This window comes from Psammomys obesus, unplaced genomic scaffold (assembly GCF_907164565.1).
Source record: "Psammomys obesus unplaced genomic scaffold, mPsaObe1.curated_primary_1811, whole genome shotgun sequence".
Lineage (NCBI taxonomy): Eukaryota > Metazoa > Chordata > Mammalia > Rodentia > Muridae > Psammomys > Psammomys obesus.
Window position 1 is genome coordinate 7,270,092 of NW_026596085.1, and position 15,791 is coordinate 7,285,882.

Consider the following 15,791-nt stretch of genomic DNA (forward strand, 5'->3'; position numbering starts at 1 on the left):
TAACCCTTAGCCATCCTATGTGGAAAAGAAAATAAAGTGATGGCAAATGACCAAACTAGAAGGGGGAGGGGGGAGAGTAAAGGGGCTGTCTAGGCTGACTGACACCTTCATGTCCTGAAAGCCTCAGCAACTCCTGTGCTGACAGAGGGACACAGGCCTTTGCTATAATGCAAGCAGTTCATACTTTCACAAAATACTGAAGATAGATTTGTAAAGCTTTCAGAGTTGTTGGTTGTGGGGCAGAAAGGTAAAGCTACTTAATAACAGGCAGGCACGGTGGGAATCAAAACATGGTAGTGGCGAGCCAGGCACAGTGGTGCATAACTTTGGCCCCAACTCTTAGAAGGCAGGGCAGGGGCAGAGGCAGGTGGATCTCTGTGAGTTTGAGTTGAGGCCACATAGCGAATTCCAGGACAGCCTGAGCTACAAGACCCTGTCTTGAAAACAACAAAAAAGAAAAACAAACAAACAAACATGACAGCTTGAGGAAGACACCCCAGAAAGCTTGACAGGCCTTAGAACATCAAAGGTCAAAGACTAGAACCCTGGACTCTTGCTCCTTGTGCTGGGGATAACCCCAGTGTCCCCTCATTCCAGGTGAATGGCGGGTGTCTAGGTCACCCAGATGAATTCTGTCTGCTGTCTCTCCATATAAGAAGTGTGTGCAGTTTGCACTGGGCTCAAAATGAAAACAAGTCACCAGCCACAGGCTCAGTCCTGTAATTTACACACAAGCTGTCACTAAGGAAGCAAGGGAGCTTGGAAGCATTCCCGTCGCACGGGCTACCTTCACTCAAAGTCCTGGCTCCCGACAAAATGTCGCTTGCCACTTTTTTAATTTTGTCTTGTAAAATTGTATGCGTATGTGTGTTTTGCCTGCATGTGCGTCTGTACACTGCGCCTTCACCTGGCTCCCAAGGAAGCCAGAAGAAAGCATCAGATCTTCTCTTGACAATTATATGATGATTGAGAAGTCCTCCATCTTCTTAAACGGTGAAAGTAGCTAGCTAGTTTTCAAGAAGGGAGTGGGAAAAGACAAAGGAGGGAAGTGGAAATGTTCGCACTTGTATGGCTTGGGTTGCACGGAATACTCCCAGGATAACCCCTGGAAAAGTATTCTAGCTCTGCCAACCTCCAGATGGGTCTGGCTCCAAGGCTCCTAAACTCCATGCTCTGGACAGCTGGCCCTGAGGCTCAGTATGTGAGGACTGAGACAACTCCCAGTTTACACTTCTTTCTTTGTGTAGCATTTAAATATTGTAACGCTAATAGTGGCAAGCAAGCTGGCCACACTGCCAGTAAAACCGGAAACTGCCGTTGGTATGAAAATGATTCTCTTGTTTGCCTAAAATTTTGGTACCCTTCATGTTGTCAAGAAATAAGTCCAAGAGGCTGGAATGAACCTGTGAGAGTCTGAGGCTTAAACTGAGGCCAGTATGTCCAAACAACCAGTGGAGGGGGTTGGTCCCATTTCACACCATTCACCTCCATCAGGAGAACAATGCACCCCACGTTTCCAGAGAGCACAGCTCTAAACAGAGACTCAGATCTTTGGCATCGTTGAGTAAAGCTTAGGGGGGAAAAAAACCATGGTTTTGTTATAACTTGCAGTATCTTGTTTTATTTTTCTCCTTTTAAAATAAGAATAACATTTAGTTTTTAGGTTCTTTTTAATATTTATATTCTATTATTTTCATCCTACCCAGCCCCCAGCCAGGTTTGGCAACCAGACCAATGCTCCCATGTCAAAATTCAGGTTAAATTGCATTGAAAGTACCAGTTCTCCTGGTGAGAGTCAGTGAGTTACTAATTAAAGTCTTAATCTCTATCCTCTTCTTTTGACACTTGGGGGCGGGTCTTTCAGGGCAAAAGGGAAAGACCCAAGTCTGTTTTCTGACTTTCATTTACACGTCCCCTTTTATTGAGGGGGTAGAGGAATGCACCTCTGTTTGGAGAGCCTTTCCTAAGCCGAGAATGGTCTGCACCTGTGTGAAATGACTGGGTCAGAAGGTGACAGCCTCCCTAGGCGTCGGAAATGAGGCCGCCTTCCCTTCTGCCGGGGTGGATGAAAGCCCAGTTCACTAGCAGGGTGACAGTATCTGCTGAGTCACGTTTTCTCCTTCGGGAACAACAGAAGCCACAAGGCAGGTGCTCTTTTAACCCTAGCCCTTTGTGAGCTGTTCAAAGCGTGAAGTGTAAAATGTCCTTGGATTTCTATTTAAAAAAAAAAAAAAAAAAACCTAAACTAAATTTTGATAGCCACCCCCACACCCCACCCAACAAGACTTAGCTCTTTAGTGATGCATTGAGAACTACTGGACCACATCACCTCGGGCTGGGACTGGTTAAGATTTCACCCTCTCCCATAAGTGTGAGCCAGTGAGGGCATTTGCTAAATCAGAAGGATTAGGCCTTGACCTTTATACAAGTCATCTGCTGTCCTTGAGTCCTTCTTTCTCCAAAGCAACTGGACACTGGACTAATCACAATTTTCTTTATATTGGAGTCTTGGAGGTTCTCGTTTTCTTTCTTAGTGCCTTATGTGTGAGGGGTGATTTTTAAGAACTAGAAGACAGAGGGAATAGACAGAGCTAACAAAGCTGGGGTCAGGAGCAGCATCTTGACACAGTTAGTGTCCTTTTTCTGAGGTTTAACACCTCACTTTGAACAATAGTGGATTGGTTCCATTTCACACCCAATAAGCATTCCTAAATGTTGGTTGATAGGTGAGATTAAACATCAAGTCACCAGGCTGGACTTTATTGTGACATGGGGGCCTGCTGGCTTCTGTACTCCTTTACTGTTGGTTGACTAGTCTGTGTGAAAGTCAGGTTTGGTGCTAGGGATTAAAGTCTACACTGCGGTTGTGGCTTAGGGGATCCATTCTTAGCAGCCTACACTGGCCTGTCTTAGGAAATGTGGAGGATGGGGCAGGGTCTCTGCCACCATCTTTCTGGGTAGCTTATGGTGGGTAAGAGGCAGAGAGACTGGTTCCCAACACTTCTTTCTAAACCCTTAAGACCTCACGGAATTTCATTTGTAGGTAAATTAGCCAGCAGAGCACTTTCCTTGCCAAGTAAATCATGAGCAGGAAGCATCCTCTAAAGGCAACCGACAACACTATCTTGGTGGCCTTTTTCTCTGGTACTGAGCTGGGTAAGACGGGATGTCACTCCCTAATTGTTTGAGTGGCACTGGGCTTGCAGGTAGTGACTCTTGGTAGAGAAGCATTTTCCTCTTCAACATTTGTTTCTCCTCTGTCACCCACAGCAACCGCCATTGGATGTCCTGTGACTGAGGAGCCAGGTTTTGAAACTTCATTCTTATTATGCCTTTGGAGATGGAGCCCAAAATGAGCAAACTGGCCTTCGGGTGCCAGAGGAGTTCCACATCAGATGATGACTCCGGCTGTGCGCTGGAAGAGTATGCCTGGGTGCCACCAGGCTTGAGGCCAGAGCAGGTAGGAACTGGCTTCTCTGATTTGCTTTCCAGGGACTTCCGCTCTCTTCCCCTCCTCCCTGGCTGCCTTTGCTTTCTAAGGTCTGGTTTGGTTTCTCAGTGGAAGCTTCCGTCTTGGCACTCATGGATCCCATTGCCCCACAGCAAAGCCCTGAGTAATAAAATGCAGGGCACCATGGGTGTTTCTGTTCGAACTTGGGAGGAAGAGAAACTTACCTGATTTGGATTTTTTTTCCCCCAATACTGGGGTTTTGGGGGAGGGTGTTGTTTGTCTTTTAAAATGAGGACTCACTAAGTAGTCCCAGCTTGCCTCCAACTCAAGAGAACTCAGAGATCCTCCCTCCTCTGCCTCCCAAGTGCTGAAAGTAAAGGCGTGTGCCACTATTACCCGTTTCAAAGCTTCGGAAAGAAGAAAAGGAAATGAAAGAACTGTCCCAGCACAGTTCTCCATTCTGCTTCTCTATGGAGGAGGGCGCTGCCAGTAACTGTGGCCTAAGTGGGGATCAGAAAAGCGTCACTGCGGCACTTTCTTTGTTACCGCCGTTGGAAGGGTAGAAATGATCTGTATGCCTGTTTTATTTTCCAACCTCCTCGTGATGAAGCTACTGAAAATTCTTGGTAGACCTTGCACAGGCAAAGTTATCCTTCAAAACAAAAGATGCCAGCCCCATGTCTGGTTGTGGATTACCTTTCTTGGAAGGGGAGAGGGAACCCCTTTGAGATAAGGTATCCTTATACAGTCAAGACCCTAAGTGGCTAGTGAGAGTCAGGTAACTGGAAAGCTTCTAGACCAGCACGGGATGCTGGTTGTTGCACTTGGAGGTGGAATTTTGACAAACGGTTTTGCGGAGAGACTCCCTTACATCTCCGGGTGGGTCTGGGTCTGCAGAACTGCCGCTAGCAGGCGAGTCCCCGCGTCCCTAATCTTTCCCTCGAGTGCCACTGATTCCATCTCAGCATTGCAGTGTCCTTTGCGGCGTCCATCAAGGGATGTTCCTAAAAGACAACAGAAACATGAAAATGAGGTTAAGTCCCCTTTTCAAATCGAGCTAAGACCAGCTCAGCAGCTCCCTTTGCCTGCTTCCTGGGGGAACCGGAGCTGGCTATTGTACATACCACCCACGGGAACCTGTAAAGCTCATGCTGGAGAGAACCGTGTCTAGAGGCTGGGCCTTGGCTCTTGTCACACAGCCTGTGTGGCCCGTCTGCAGAATTCACCCAGCACTCCCCCTTGATCCCTCAGCTGACCTCTGCAAGACTGGGGAACAGTAACCATAAATGCGCACATTTGATAGCACATAATTTATGATGCCCTTAATTGTCACTACAAATTGCATTCCTGAGGAGCAATTTAGCAGCTGGATGCGAGAGGATGCTAGCAGACGCAGGTTTGGGTTTGCACGGCTGCTGAGTCGGCTCAGCTGGTCCCCTCATTAGCTGCAGGAGGCCAAATCCTGCAAGGAGAGAAAGGTAAAGCCGGGCAGCCCAGACCTTCCCTCCATGCGCTGACGCCACCTCGCGCTGCTCCCACAGATCCAGCTGTACTTCGCGTGCTTGCCAGAGGAGAAGGTCCCTTATGTCAACAGCCCCGGAGAGAAGCACCGGATCAAGCAGCTTCTGTACCAGTTGCCGCCGCATGATAACGAGGTAGAGTAACAGGAGGAAAGCTCATTAGTGAAAAGAAAATAAACAGGAAGCGTCAAGGGACCTTTTCGAAATCTCTTCACTGGGTAGGCCTCTCGTTGGCCCTTCTTAAGACGCACCCCAAGACTACAGCTTTTCCTTATTTTAAGAGAGCTCCGAAGCAGGAAGCTCCCCCTTACAAAGGTTATTTCTGATAGTTTTCAGCCACCCACCAATTATCAGGACCTTTTGCTTTGCACGTGCAGGGTAGGCACTTCCAGGTCCTTCTGGATTGACGGCCTGAGTGCCTGCAGAACAGAGAGAAAGTGGCAGTTACCCAGTTTCAACCTTCTCAGGAAGGTGGTATCTCTTTTGCAAAATAGTAAGCCACACCCATCTCCATCAGATGGTTTGTCCTGTTTACAGACCTTGAGGTCCATGTTACTGTATTTATTTATTTATTTGTTTGTTTATTTATTTATTTATTTATTTGAGACAGGGTCTGGATCTGGGTATATAGACCAGGCTGGCTTCGAACTCCTAAAGATCTACAGGTCTCTGGGTCATGCGAGCTGGGTGTCACCATGAGCAGCCATGCCATATTATAACTGAGGGTTTGGGGCAGGGCTGCGAGTTTTAGTATTTTACTTCCCGAAACTCTGGAAATGAAGACCAGTAATGACGGTCCCCCAGCATGCACTTCGGTCCTCTTTCCCGTGAAGGTGCGGTACTGCCAGTCTTTAAGTGAAGAGGAGAAAAAGGAGTTGCAGGTGTTCAGTGCTCAAAGGAAGAAAGAAGCTCTCGGGAGAGGGACCATTAAGCTCTTGTCCAGAGCCGTGATGCATGCGCTGTGTGAGCAGGTAGGAGCGCTGGGGGGGGGGGGGGGGGGGGGGGGGGGCTGCAGGTGACCCAGGGGGCTGGCATAGACGCGCACCCCCTACAAGAACTCCTTGAGAGTCGTTCTCTTACGTCTGCACTGCTGTGATTCCTGTGACAATAGGAGTCAGTCTTTCTGAATGAAACTGCCTTGCAGGGGGGAAAGCCTATATGTAAAACATGGAGATACAGTGACCCCTCACTAGTGCTTCTCAGTAGGAAACACACCCCAGTGGGAAGCCTCTAAAATGGGGATCAGCTCAGACATACTGGACAGAGCCGGGAAGAGTGGCTCAGTAAGGCGCTCAAAGGTTGGCGTTTAATCGCCAGCAGGAGCAGACAGAAATTAAAGCCATCCTAACAAACTTGTGGCTTATTTTAAAGTGGGAAAAGCTGAAGATGAAGGGCCATTTTAACTTCAAGTCTTTGTTTTTAGTGTGGGTTGCAGATGAACGGAGGCGAGGTGGCAGTGTTTGCCTCCCGCGCGGGCCCTGGAGTCTGCTGGCACCCATCCTGCTTTGTCTGTTTCACATGTCATGAGCTACTGGTCGACCTCATCTACTTCTATCAGGATGGAAAAATTCACTGTGGCAGGCACCATGCAGAGCTGCTCAAACCTCGGTGCTCGGCCTGTGATGAGGTAAAAAAAAAAAAAAAAAAAGTTCATCCCTTAATGATGGAAAAATAAGTCAATAGCCAATATTCCACTGTTCCCAACTAGGTAAAGTATGCGAGTCTCCTGCTTTTGTTCTGTATGGGTATTTTGAAGATAACTGGAATTCTATGTAGCCGATAAATAGAGGGCAGCCGGTGCCTCTGCTTGTCCATGTTGTGTCTGATCAACTGTAGGGGGAAAAAAACACTGCAGAAGAACATGCAGAATATGGTCTTTTAAAAAATGATCCTTTTTGAAAATTTAGGAAAGAAAGAGCTCAGTGAAGTGGACCTGTCATATGGTCAGCAAAGATATGGATGGACCAGGTCAGTACAGGGTGTAGCAGCAGATGGATGACGGTGTAAAATGAATTGCTGCTGTCTCTTACGTTATTATTATCTTTTTCAATAAAGTTCTTGGTATTTCTGAAATAGTCCCAATGAGTGTAGGCAGGTCTCCAACTTACTATGTAGCTGAAATGAGCTACTGAATTCCCTATCCTCCTGCCTCCGCCTTCAGAGTGTTGTCAGGATAGTAGATCCAAACCACGATGCCCACCGAGCTTTTTATGTTAAAGTAACTTTAAGTTATGAAAACGTCCACGAGATACTGGACAGAGCCCCTTATACACCTTTCTCCCAGCTCCCTGGCGCTAGCATCTTCCCTAATGGTGGAGAGCAAGAACAGGAACTACCAGTGGGAACTACCAAGCAGTGCCTATAGCTATGGGCTTTACTGAGATTTCATTTCCCTGTTTTGGAGCCAGCAGTGAGTTTACTTCAGGCAGAGTCATATAGAAACAGGGCATTACGCGATTCCTAAGATGTGGGACAGGGTTGACGCGGTGGCCGGCTACACACATAGATAGCTTTGTGCCTGGCAGAGTCACAGTGCTCCAGGGACATAAGCGCTCCTCTGATAGCTTATGTAAGTTACAAGAAGGTTCAAAGATTAAGTAAGGCTTAAAGTAACTTTAAAAGTTGAGAACATATGAGCCTCACCTTTAAAAGAGCCAGGAGTCTCGTGTAGCCCAGGTTGGCCTCAAACTCATGTAGAGAATGAATGACCCTGAACCTGGAGAGCAGGAATGATCTTCCTGCTTTAACTTCCCAGGTCACCTTCTAGGGTCCCTTTAGTATTCCATGGGGCAATCCAGTGTTGCTCCTGGCGTCTCTTCTTCAGTCTGGGGCAGAAAGTTCTCAGTTTATATACCTACACACATATCTCTTCAATGGAATAGGACAATCTTACAGTCCTTAACGTGCAGGTGGCCCCCGCAGGGTCAGATGAAGCATTTCCTACACAACTGTTTACACCGCCCCAGCATCACTGTGGCTCTCTGTCCACTCCACAGACACCTTACTTCAGTTAAAACACCGACCGAAAGTTACGTTACCGCCAGCGTGTGCTCTGCCAGATCATGCTACCGAAATGATCCTTGGGAATGAAAGTGTGACAAATGAATTCTACCTCCAAGGAAGAAATGTTCTTTCATGTTTAAGCCGATTTATTTAGTTTCCCCTTTGCAACACTGTCAGTTCATATTCTTGTAGACTGATCTTTGTCAGTGAAATGAAAGCATTGAAAGAAGCCAGTACCAAGTCTGTAGCTCTCTATACAGATACATTTCATAGTAGAGTTGACCGTTTCTTTCTTACATGTATGATGAACGCCAAGAATATAAACACAATATAACTAAAGTTATAACTAAAGTCAGTGGGTCAGATTTTCTATGGTTACGAAGCACTATGCTCATCAGGCGGTGCTGGCACAAGGCTTTAATCCCAGTACTCAGGAGGCAGAGGCAGTCAGATCTCTGAGTTCCAGGCTAGCCAGGTCTAGAAAGTGACAGGACAGGCCAGGGCTACAAAGAAACCCTGTCTTGAGAAACCAAATAAAGTACTATGCTCTTCAGACCAGCGCAAATCAAACAAGTAGGAAAGTATTATTTCTTCAAGGTCTCCAATGACCCGATCAGGATTAACTGAGCAGAAGGATAGAAAATTAGAACAATTATAGTTACCTTCCAAATCAAAGACCCCCTTCAACTCGAGGCTATCGTGTACTTTTTTCCACGTTTCTTTGTGAAAGTCCAGAGCTTGATATTTAAGGCTTGAAAAGCAAATGAAAGCACAAGGACAGCTTGGGTCTGGGTTTCCCCTGGGCAGTACCATGCTTTGTTTCTATTGACGCTGTTCTGACTTCTAGACACCTGGGCCCCTCACATCCTGCATACTGTCACTCAGCATTGTCCGGCCAACTCCACTGGTCTCTTGTTGCCAAGTCCCGGGAGCAAGAGCTTTTCTACTGGGAATTTGCTTCCACGTATGGGTGCCCTGTCCATGTGTCCTGCTCCATCACATGCCATTTCCTCCTTGGTGAGATTTTTCTCCCATTTCCTTCTCCTCGCCTCACTCCTGGGTCTTGTCCGAACAGCTGGTACTTGCTCAAGATGCCAGTACCTTGCAGTTGGGCCAAGATGTGGTATGTGACTTGTGCCACTACCAGGACACAGCCACTTTATAGCTCCTCACACACACCCCTCACCTCTTTCTCTTGCCGGGTGACCTAGAGGGCTACAGCCATCACAGGGGCCCCCTGCAACAAGAACGTCACCACAAAATGAACCCCTGAGGCCTGCATCAGGGCCTTTCAGCTCTGGTTTGAGAGACAGGAGCGTGTCTCTTGAGACAGCGTGTGCTGATCTTCCTCCTGAGGCTCTGTGTTTCTTTCTAAAGATAATTTTTGCTGACGAGTGCACAGAAGCCGAGGGGCGCCACTGGCACATGAAACACTTCTGCTGCCTCGAGTGCGAAACGGTCCTGGGAGGGCAGAGATACATCATGAAGGACGGTCGGCCCTTCTGCTGCGGCTGCTTTGAGTCCCTGTATGCCGAGTACTGCGAGACCTGCGGGGAACACATCGGTAGGTGCCGACCCCACCCACGCCCCTGTCTGCCCTGTCGCCGGCACAGCCTGGCTCCTTTGTTAACGTTTGTGAAGACTGAGGTAGGTAGAATCGACGCATGCCGCAGCCAGCACACGGCACCCCAGCGACTGTCAGATGAATGCTGGGTTCTGATTATTCACAGCAAGCACGGAGTCAGTGAACGCTGAGCTGTGACTCTGGGGACGTGCACAGTTAAAGTCCCACGAGCCTCTGGGGTTCTGTTTGGTTTGGTTTCATAGTACTGGGAACAAAACCCGAGGCCTTGCATATACTAAGAAAGCCATTTTTGTCGGTCTGTTAACACACCTGTGTGCCTGGTGTTAAAGCCTCTCATTGAAAATATACTGGCAGCCAGCGATGAGGTCTTAGCCAGCAGCACAGTCGCCATGATCAGAGCTTATGTAATACTTGCATCCGCGTGTGCGTCGACGCACTAGACAGTGCTTCAACTGCAGAGGTACCAGCAGGAAAAGCACAGAAACACGGAAGTCACGGTGCTAAACACATCAAGTGCAGGAAGCTTGATTCTAGTACGGGAGGTGGAGCCGGAGGGTCCCTTTGTGTAGCCTCAGTGAGGAGCACGTTGGCCAGTTCAAGTCGTGATCCTTCTGCAGGTCTGCCCATGACCCTGTTACGAATGGGTAAATTGGAAAACACGTCATCTACAAACAAGGAAGGTCAGCCGAGCGTGTGTGAGGCGCATGTGGAAAGATCAAGGCAAACACGGAGCCAACTGTGTGGTGTATGTACACCTGCAGCCCCAGCACCCAGAGACAGGGGCAGGAGGAGCAGGAACTCAGAGCCAGCCTGGGTTCACGGCTGGCCTGGACCACATAGTGAGGCCTTGCCTCACAACAAAACAAAGCCAGGAACATTTCTATCCCCCGCAGCTCAGCCCTGCCCACATCTCTCCCCAGCACCTAACTGTTCGCCCATCCTCTTTAAACACAGGTGTGGACCATGCGCAGATGACCTACGATGGGCAGCACTGGCACGCCACAGAGGCCTGCTTCTCCTGTGCTCAGTGTAAGGCGTCTCTGCTGGGATGCCCCTTCCTTCCGAAACAGGGTCAGATCTACTGCTCCAAGACCTGCAGCCTGGGTGAAGACATCCACGCCTCCGATTCTTCTGACTCTGCCTTCCAGTCGGCCCGCTCGAGAGACTCTCGCCGAAGCGTGCGCATGGGCAGAAGCAGCCGCTCCGCGGACCAGTGCAGACAGTCTCTCCTCTTGTCGCCCGCTCTCAACTACAAGTTCCCCGGGCTTTCTGGCAATGCTGACGACACCCTTTCTCGGAAGCTGGATGACCTGAGTCTCTCCAGGCAGGGAGCAGGTTTCGCTAATGAGGAATTCTGGAAAGCCAGAGCGGATCAAGAGGCCTCTGAAGACCCCGAAGAATGGGCTGAGCACGAAGATTACATGACGCAGCTCCTGCTCAAGTTCGGCGACAAAAACCTCTTTCCGCAGCAGTCCGGCGAGGCGGACGTCAGAGCCAGTGAGCACTGGCTACCTGACAACATGGTTACAGGTAAGCCCCAGGTAAAGCCGAACCACCAGAGCCTCGCCAGTAAGAAGTATCAGTCTGACATGTATTGGGCGCAGTCCCAAGACGGGCTGGGCGACTCTGCCTATGGCAGCCATCCGGGCCCTGCCAGCAGCCGCAGGCTGCAGGAGCTGGATCTGGACCACGGCGCCGCAGCCTATCATCAGGACCAAAGCCAGTGGTATGAAGACTCCCTGGAGTGCCTGTCTGACCTGAAACCAGAGCAGAGTGTCCGGGATTCTATGGATTCTTTGGCGTTGTCCAACATCACAGGTATGTCGTCCAGGGGTTGTGGATGTTTGGAAAAGCAGGCACTATAAAGGGTGATTCATACAGCTGAGTGCCAGTAGAGGGCGGATTATTTGAAACTCTGGACTAAGAAAGGCGGTTCACTTACGTGCCACAGGTTAGGAAAATGGATGTATCTGTGTAGTTGAGCACATACGTATAACATTCTGAACATAGTCTTTGTGACAGGAGAAAACAGATTTGGATAAGGGAGTCTGTGTCTGGATTATTAGAGATTCTGTATTTAGATTATACTGTATGAATTTTAAAATATTAAAATTAGCCTGAGCATAAGATTTTTAAGTCTGGGGGAAAAAAATGTCAAGATTGTTCTGTGGCAAGAGATAGCAAACAAAGAAACAAACAAAAACCTAAACATTTTTTTCTCATTATATTGCACTTTAAGCCAGGTGGTGGTGGTGCACACATTTAACTCCAGCACTTGGAGGCAAAAGCAGGAAAATCTCTGTGAGTTCAAGGCCAGCCTGGTCTATAAAGTGAGTTCCAGGACAGACAAGTCTACAGAGAAACACTGTCTTAAAGAAACCAGTTAAACAGAGAGATAGATGGCTAGATAGATAGATAGATAGATAGATACATAGATAGATACATAGATGATAGACAGCAAAAAGTAAATTGTGCTATAGTGTTTTCAAGGCAAATTCCTATTAATTACCCATACTTTATGTTAAAATGACCCTGATCTGTAGAAAGCATATTTTAAATGGGAGTTTAACAGCAGATAAGGCTGTTTAACCCAGATTAGGTTGGTGTAAAAAGCAGTGTGTTGTATGGCTATAATACAGCCAGGAGAGGGCCATATACTGTCTCCTGCAAGAGTGATTTGTGTAGACGGCTGAGATACTGTTCCATCTCTGCTCCTGGCCTGTCAGACATGAGTTCTGTCATAACGGAGAGTCTAGGAAGCGTGGTGGGTGAGACTGTCTGCCAGACCCCCTACAATTAGGTGGAAGCTGAAGTGTCAAAGCTGAAGCTCAGGACAGCAGGCACTTTGGATGAATAAGGCCCTTGGTTTAACCCCCAATGCTGAAAACTAAAATCTAAAAATGCTAGAGGCTGATAGCCCTTGGGAATGATGGGTAGGGAGTTAGTCTTGACAGTCTCTGGGTCCACAGACCTTTGAGTAAATCGTATTCTAACAGATCTTGGTTGAGAAATGTGAGCAGTCTGGAGGCGGTGTATTTTACAGACTGCAGTGGAATAACTGACAAGACCCAGGGCTGGCTTGACCGTTCCTTTCAGCCAGGTCATACAGTTTCTGCCCAAGCTACTCAGTTCTGCCACTGGGAGAAGCAGCCCCAGGAAACGTATGGGCAAATCTGTGCCTCTGCTCTGGTGTGACCACACCGGGCAGGCTGCTGGCCCCTGTCTAAGATGAAGACCACCACCCACACCAAAGGGGTTCACGGGCGACGTGGGTGAGAATGTGTAGGTGTCATACCTTCTGTTAACAAATGGATGGAGAGGCTTCTGTTGTGAATAGGTGTTAGTCTAGCATTGACGAGGGTCATATTCTCAGCTGGAAAACAATACATGGGGGAAGATAGTTAAATAGAAAGCTTCCCCTGAGATGCTCTTCTGGACCATCTTTAACAGCTGTGAGAATGACACCATGTTCTGGGTTCTGTTACAGGGGCATCGGTGGATGGAGAAAGCAAGCCACGACCATCCTTATACTCTCTCCAAAACTTCGAGGAGATAGAGGCGGAGGATTGTGAGAAGATGAGCAACATGGGCACTCTGAATTCTTCCATGCTGCACAGGAGTGCCGAGTCCTTAAAAAGTCTCAACTCCGAGTTATGTGCTGAGAAAATCATGCCCGAAGAAAAACCAGTCCACCTGCCGGTGCTCAGGAGATCCAAGTCTCAGTCCAGACCACAGCAGGTCAAGTTTTCAGACGATGTCATTGACAACGGAAGCTATGACATCGAAATCCGGCAGCCTCCGATGAGCGAAAGGACTCGGAGACGCGTGTATCACTTCGAGGAGAGGGGATCCAGGCCTCACCACCACCGCCACCGGCGAAGCAGGAAGTCGCGCTCCGACAACGCCCTGAACCTGGTCACAGAAAGGAAGTACCCTGCCAAGGACAGACTTCGGCTGTACAGCCCTGATAACTATGAGAAATTCATACAGAATAAAGGCGCCCGGGAGCTGCAAGCCTACATGCAGAATGCCAACCTGTACGGCCAGTATGCCCACGCCACGTCTGATTATGCCCTGCAGAACCCAGGAATGAACAGGTTTCTGGGGCTCTACGGTGATGACGACTCCTGGTGTTCATCCTCCACTTCATCCTCCGACTCGGAAGAAGAAGGGTATTTTCTGGGACAGCCAATTCCTCAGCCGAGGCCACAGAGATTCACCTACTATACAGACGACCTTTCTAGCCCAGCTTCTGCACTGCCAACCCCACAGTTTAGTCAGAGGACAACTAAATCCAAGAAGAAAAAGGGACACAAGGGCAAAAACTGTATTATCTCTTAACCAAGTGGACAGGGAGATTACCTGTTTAAAACGTTAAGTCGCTCAGCCTGGACTTTTGACCTTTTACTCATCATAGGAAAGTCGCTAAAATAGTGTAAAGTGCTTTCTTGGCCTATGTAAATGAGAGCCCTACTGCTGTTTACAGTCAGGGTACCACGCGAAAGGGGTGGTTTCCCCAGCCGCCCTTCCAGGGTAGTGCCAGATTAACACACTGCCTTGTGCCTGTGGCAGGTGGATCACGGCTGCCTTGGTCCCCAGCCTACTAGAGAACACCCCAGAAACCGCCGGCAGGTGACTGGACAGTGTCTGAGAAGATGGATGGCTACCTTTGTAAGCAATAGTGTTAGTCCGTACTTCAGTCAGGTTGGCTCAGGTCATGACTGGTGTCTTGTTGTGAGGCATGCCTTGTCACCACGATGACCTAGCTAACGCTGTGCGTCCCGTTTGTGTGAGGCGAACTTGTTCCCCCTCAGCCCTTATTAGCCAGGTAATCATACTGTATTACTTCCAGCTACAGAGCGAACGAACTTGCTATTTATATGTAGTATTTCATTGACCTAAGTGTATTCCTAATTTAACGGTGCAAATATTAATGTATATACTGTACAGTTCAGATTTTAAAGCTGATATTTTTATATCCCTGAATTGCAAGATGTTTGTTACACTGCCGTGCTAGAGTTGTTAGGAGATCAGAAACAGCATTTATGGATGAGATGACTGCTTGTATTTTAGTCAGGGTTTATAAGTTTAGACAGTCAATTTATATTGCTTAGTGATGGAAAGTTGTTTTGTTTTGTTTTTTTCCCTTCAATGCTAAAAAAAAAAAAAAAAAAAAAAAAAAGGCTCTGTATGCATGGTGGGGCTATGTACATACTTGTTACTGGGACCCTGTTAATCACAAGTGTTATTTATGGGTCAAGCTTTGTAAACTGTATAAATGTAAAAAACACACCCCACACATACCTCTGGAGCATACGGTGAAACCAAGGAGAAGCTGTCCGGGCGGTCTTCCCTGGGCAGGGGGAGGTCTCTCAGCAAGTGAGGGCCATCCATACAAAGAGCTTTCTGTGGCAGTCTGTGTAGACTTACTATGTAAAAAGAGAGGTTATTTCTTCTGCCCTTCCCTTCCAACTGGTTGTTGGCCTTTAAAAGCAATTTTGAAAACTGGCTTTCCAGTTGCAGTTTTCTTTTAAAAATTTTCAGTTAGAACATCAAGCCAGGGTACTTCAAATTCACGATGCTCTGGTTCAATGGAAAATTATGTTGGATTTGAACTAATGAGCAGGTAGTTTGGTCTGTGCTGTTCTTGCATTTACATCTCAGTTCTAACTAAAGGTCCCAGTGTCGTCCTGGGCCTTTCAGGGAGGTGTTTAATAAAGGCTTAATAAATGATAAACGACCTTTCTGTGTATGAATCTTCCACTTTGCTCCGGCAACGCTCAGGCAATTGGTTCCGCAGTCCTCCTACAACTAACAGATCTGTTGAACCCCAGACTTCAGGAGCAGAAACTGTGTATTTATGAAAAGCAGCCACCAAAGGGGCAGGCATGAAGCCAGTAGGTAAACCTTCGCACAAGCACGTCACAGCGTCCATCCCTAGAGGGCAAGGCTAGAAAGAGTCCCTTCGGAAAAGCTGCAATGAGTGTGAGCGCCTACACTGCAGTGGTGCTCTTTCAGAAATGCTCGCTGCACCGTACGGCACGTGGGGCGTGGAGCCCCACCCAGGCCTGAGTGCAGGTGTTAAGCTGAAGATGGTGCCCTGCACCCACTTCAGGTGGATTATTTTTGCTAGTAATCTGGCAGCAATCAGAGGGATGGAGGGGGTGAGAGGGAGTCACGCCAAGTAAGATTTTAATTTTTCCAAATGGTTTTACAAAGTTATTAACTGTAT

General features: G+C 48.0%; 1 protein-coding gene across 3 annotated transcripts in view; it reads left to right on the forward strand.

The window, feature by feature from the left end:
• Prickle1 (prickle planar cell polarity protein 1) overlaps positions 1–15,295 on the forward strand; it is a 90,728-nt gene extending 75,433 nt beyond the window's left edge. For all 3 annotated transcript variants that reach the window (XM_055627097.1, XM_055627098.1, XM_055627099.1), the window contains exons 2-8: positions 3,271–3,460; positions 4,993–5,106; positions 5,805–5,942; positions 6,395–6,598; positions 9,352–9,538; positions 10,514–11,377; positions 13,047–15,295. In XM_055627097.1, the coding sequence (XP_055483072.1) occupies positions 3,329–3,460; positions 4,993–5,106; positions 5,805–5,942; positions 6,395–6,598; positions 9,352–9,538; positions 10,514–11,377; positions 13,047–13,900 (2,493 nt within the window). In that variant the 5' untranslated portion in view covers positions 3,271–3,328 and the 3' untranslated portion in view covers positions 13,901–15,295. The remainder of the gene's footprint in view (positions 1–3,270; positions 3,461–4,992; positions 5,107–5,804; positions 5,943–6,394; positions 6,599–9,351; positions 9,539–10,513; positions 11,378–13,046) is intronic.
• The last annotated feature ends 496 nt before the right edge of the window (positions 15,296–15,791 follow it).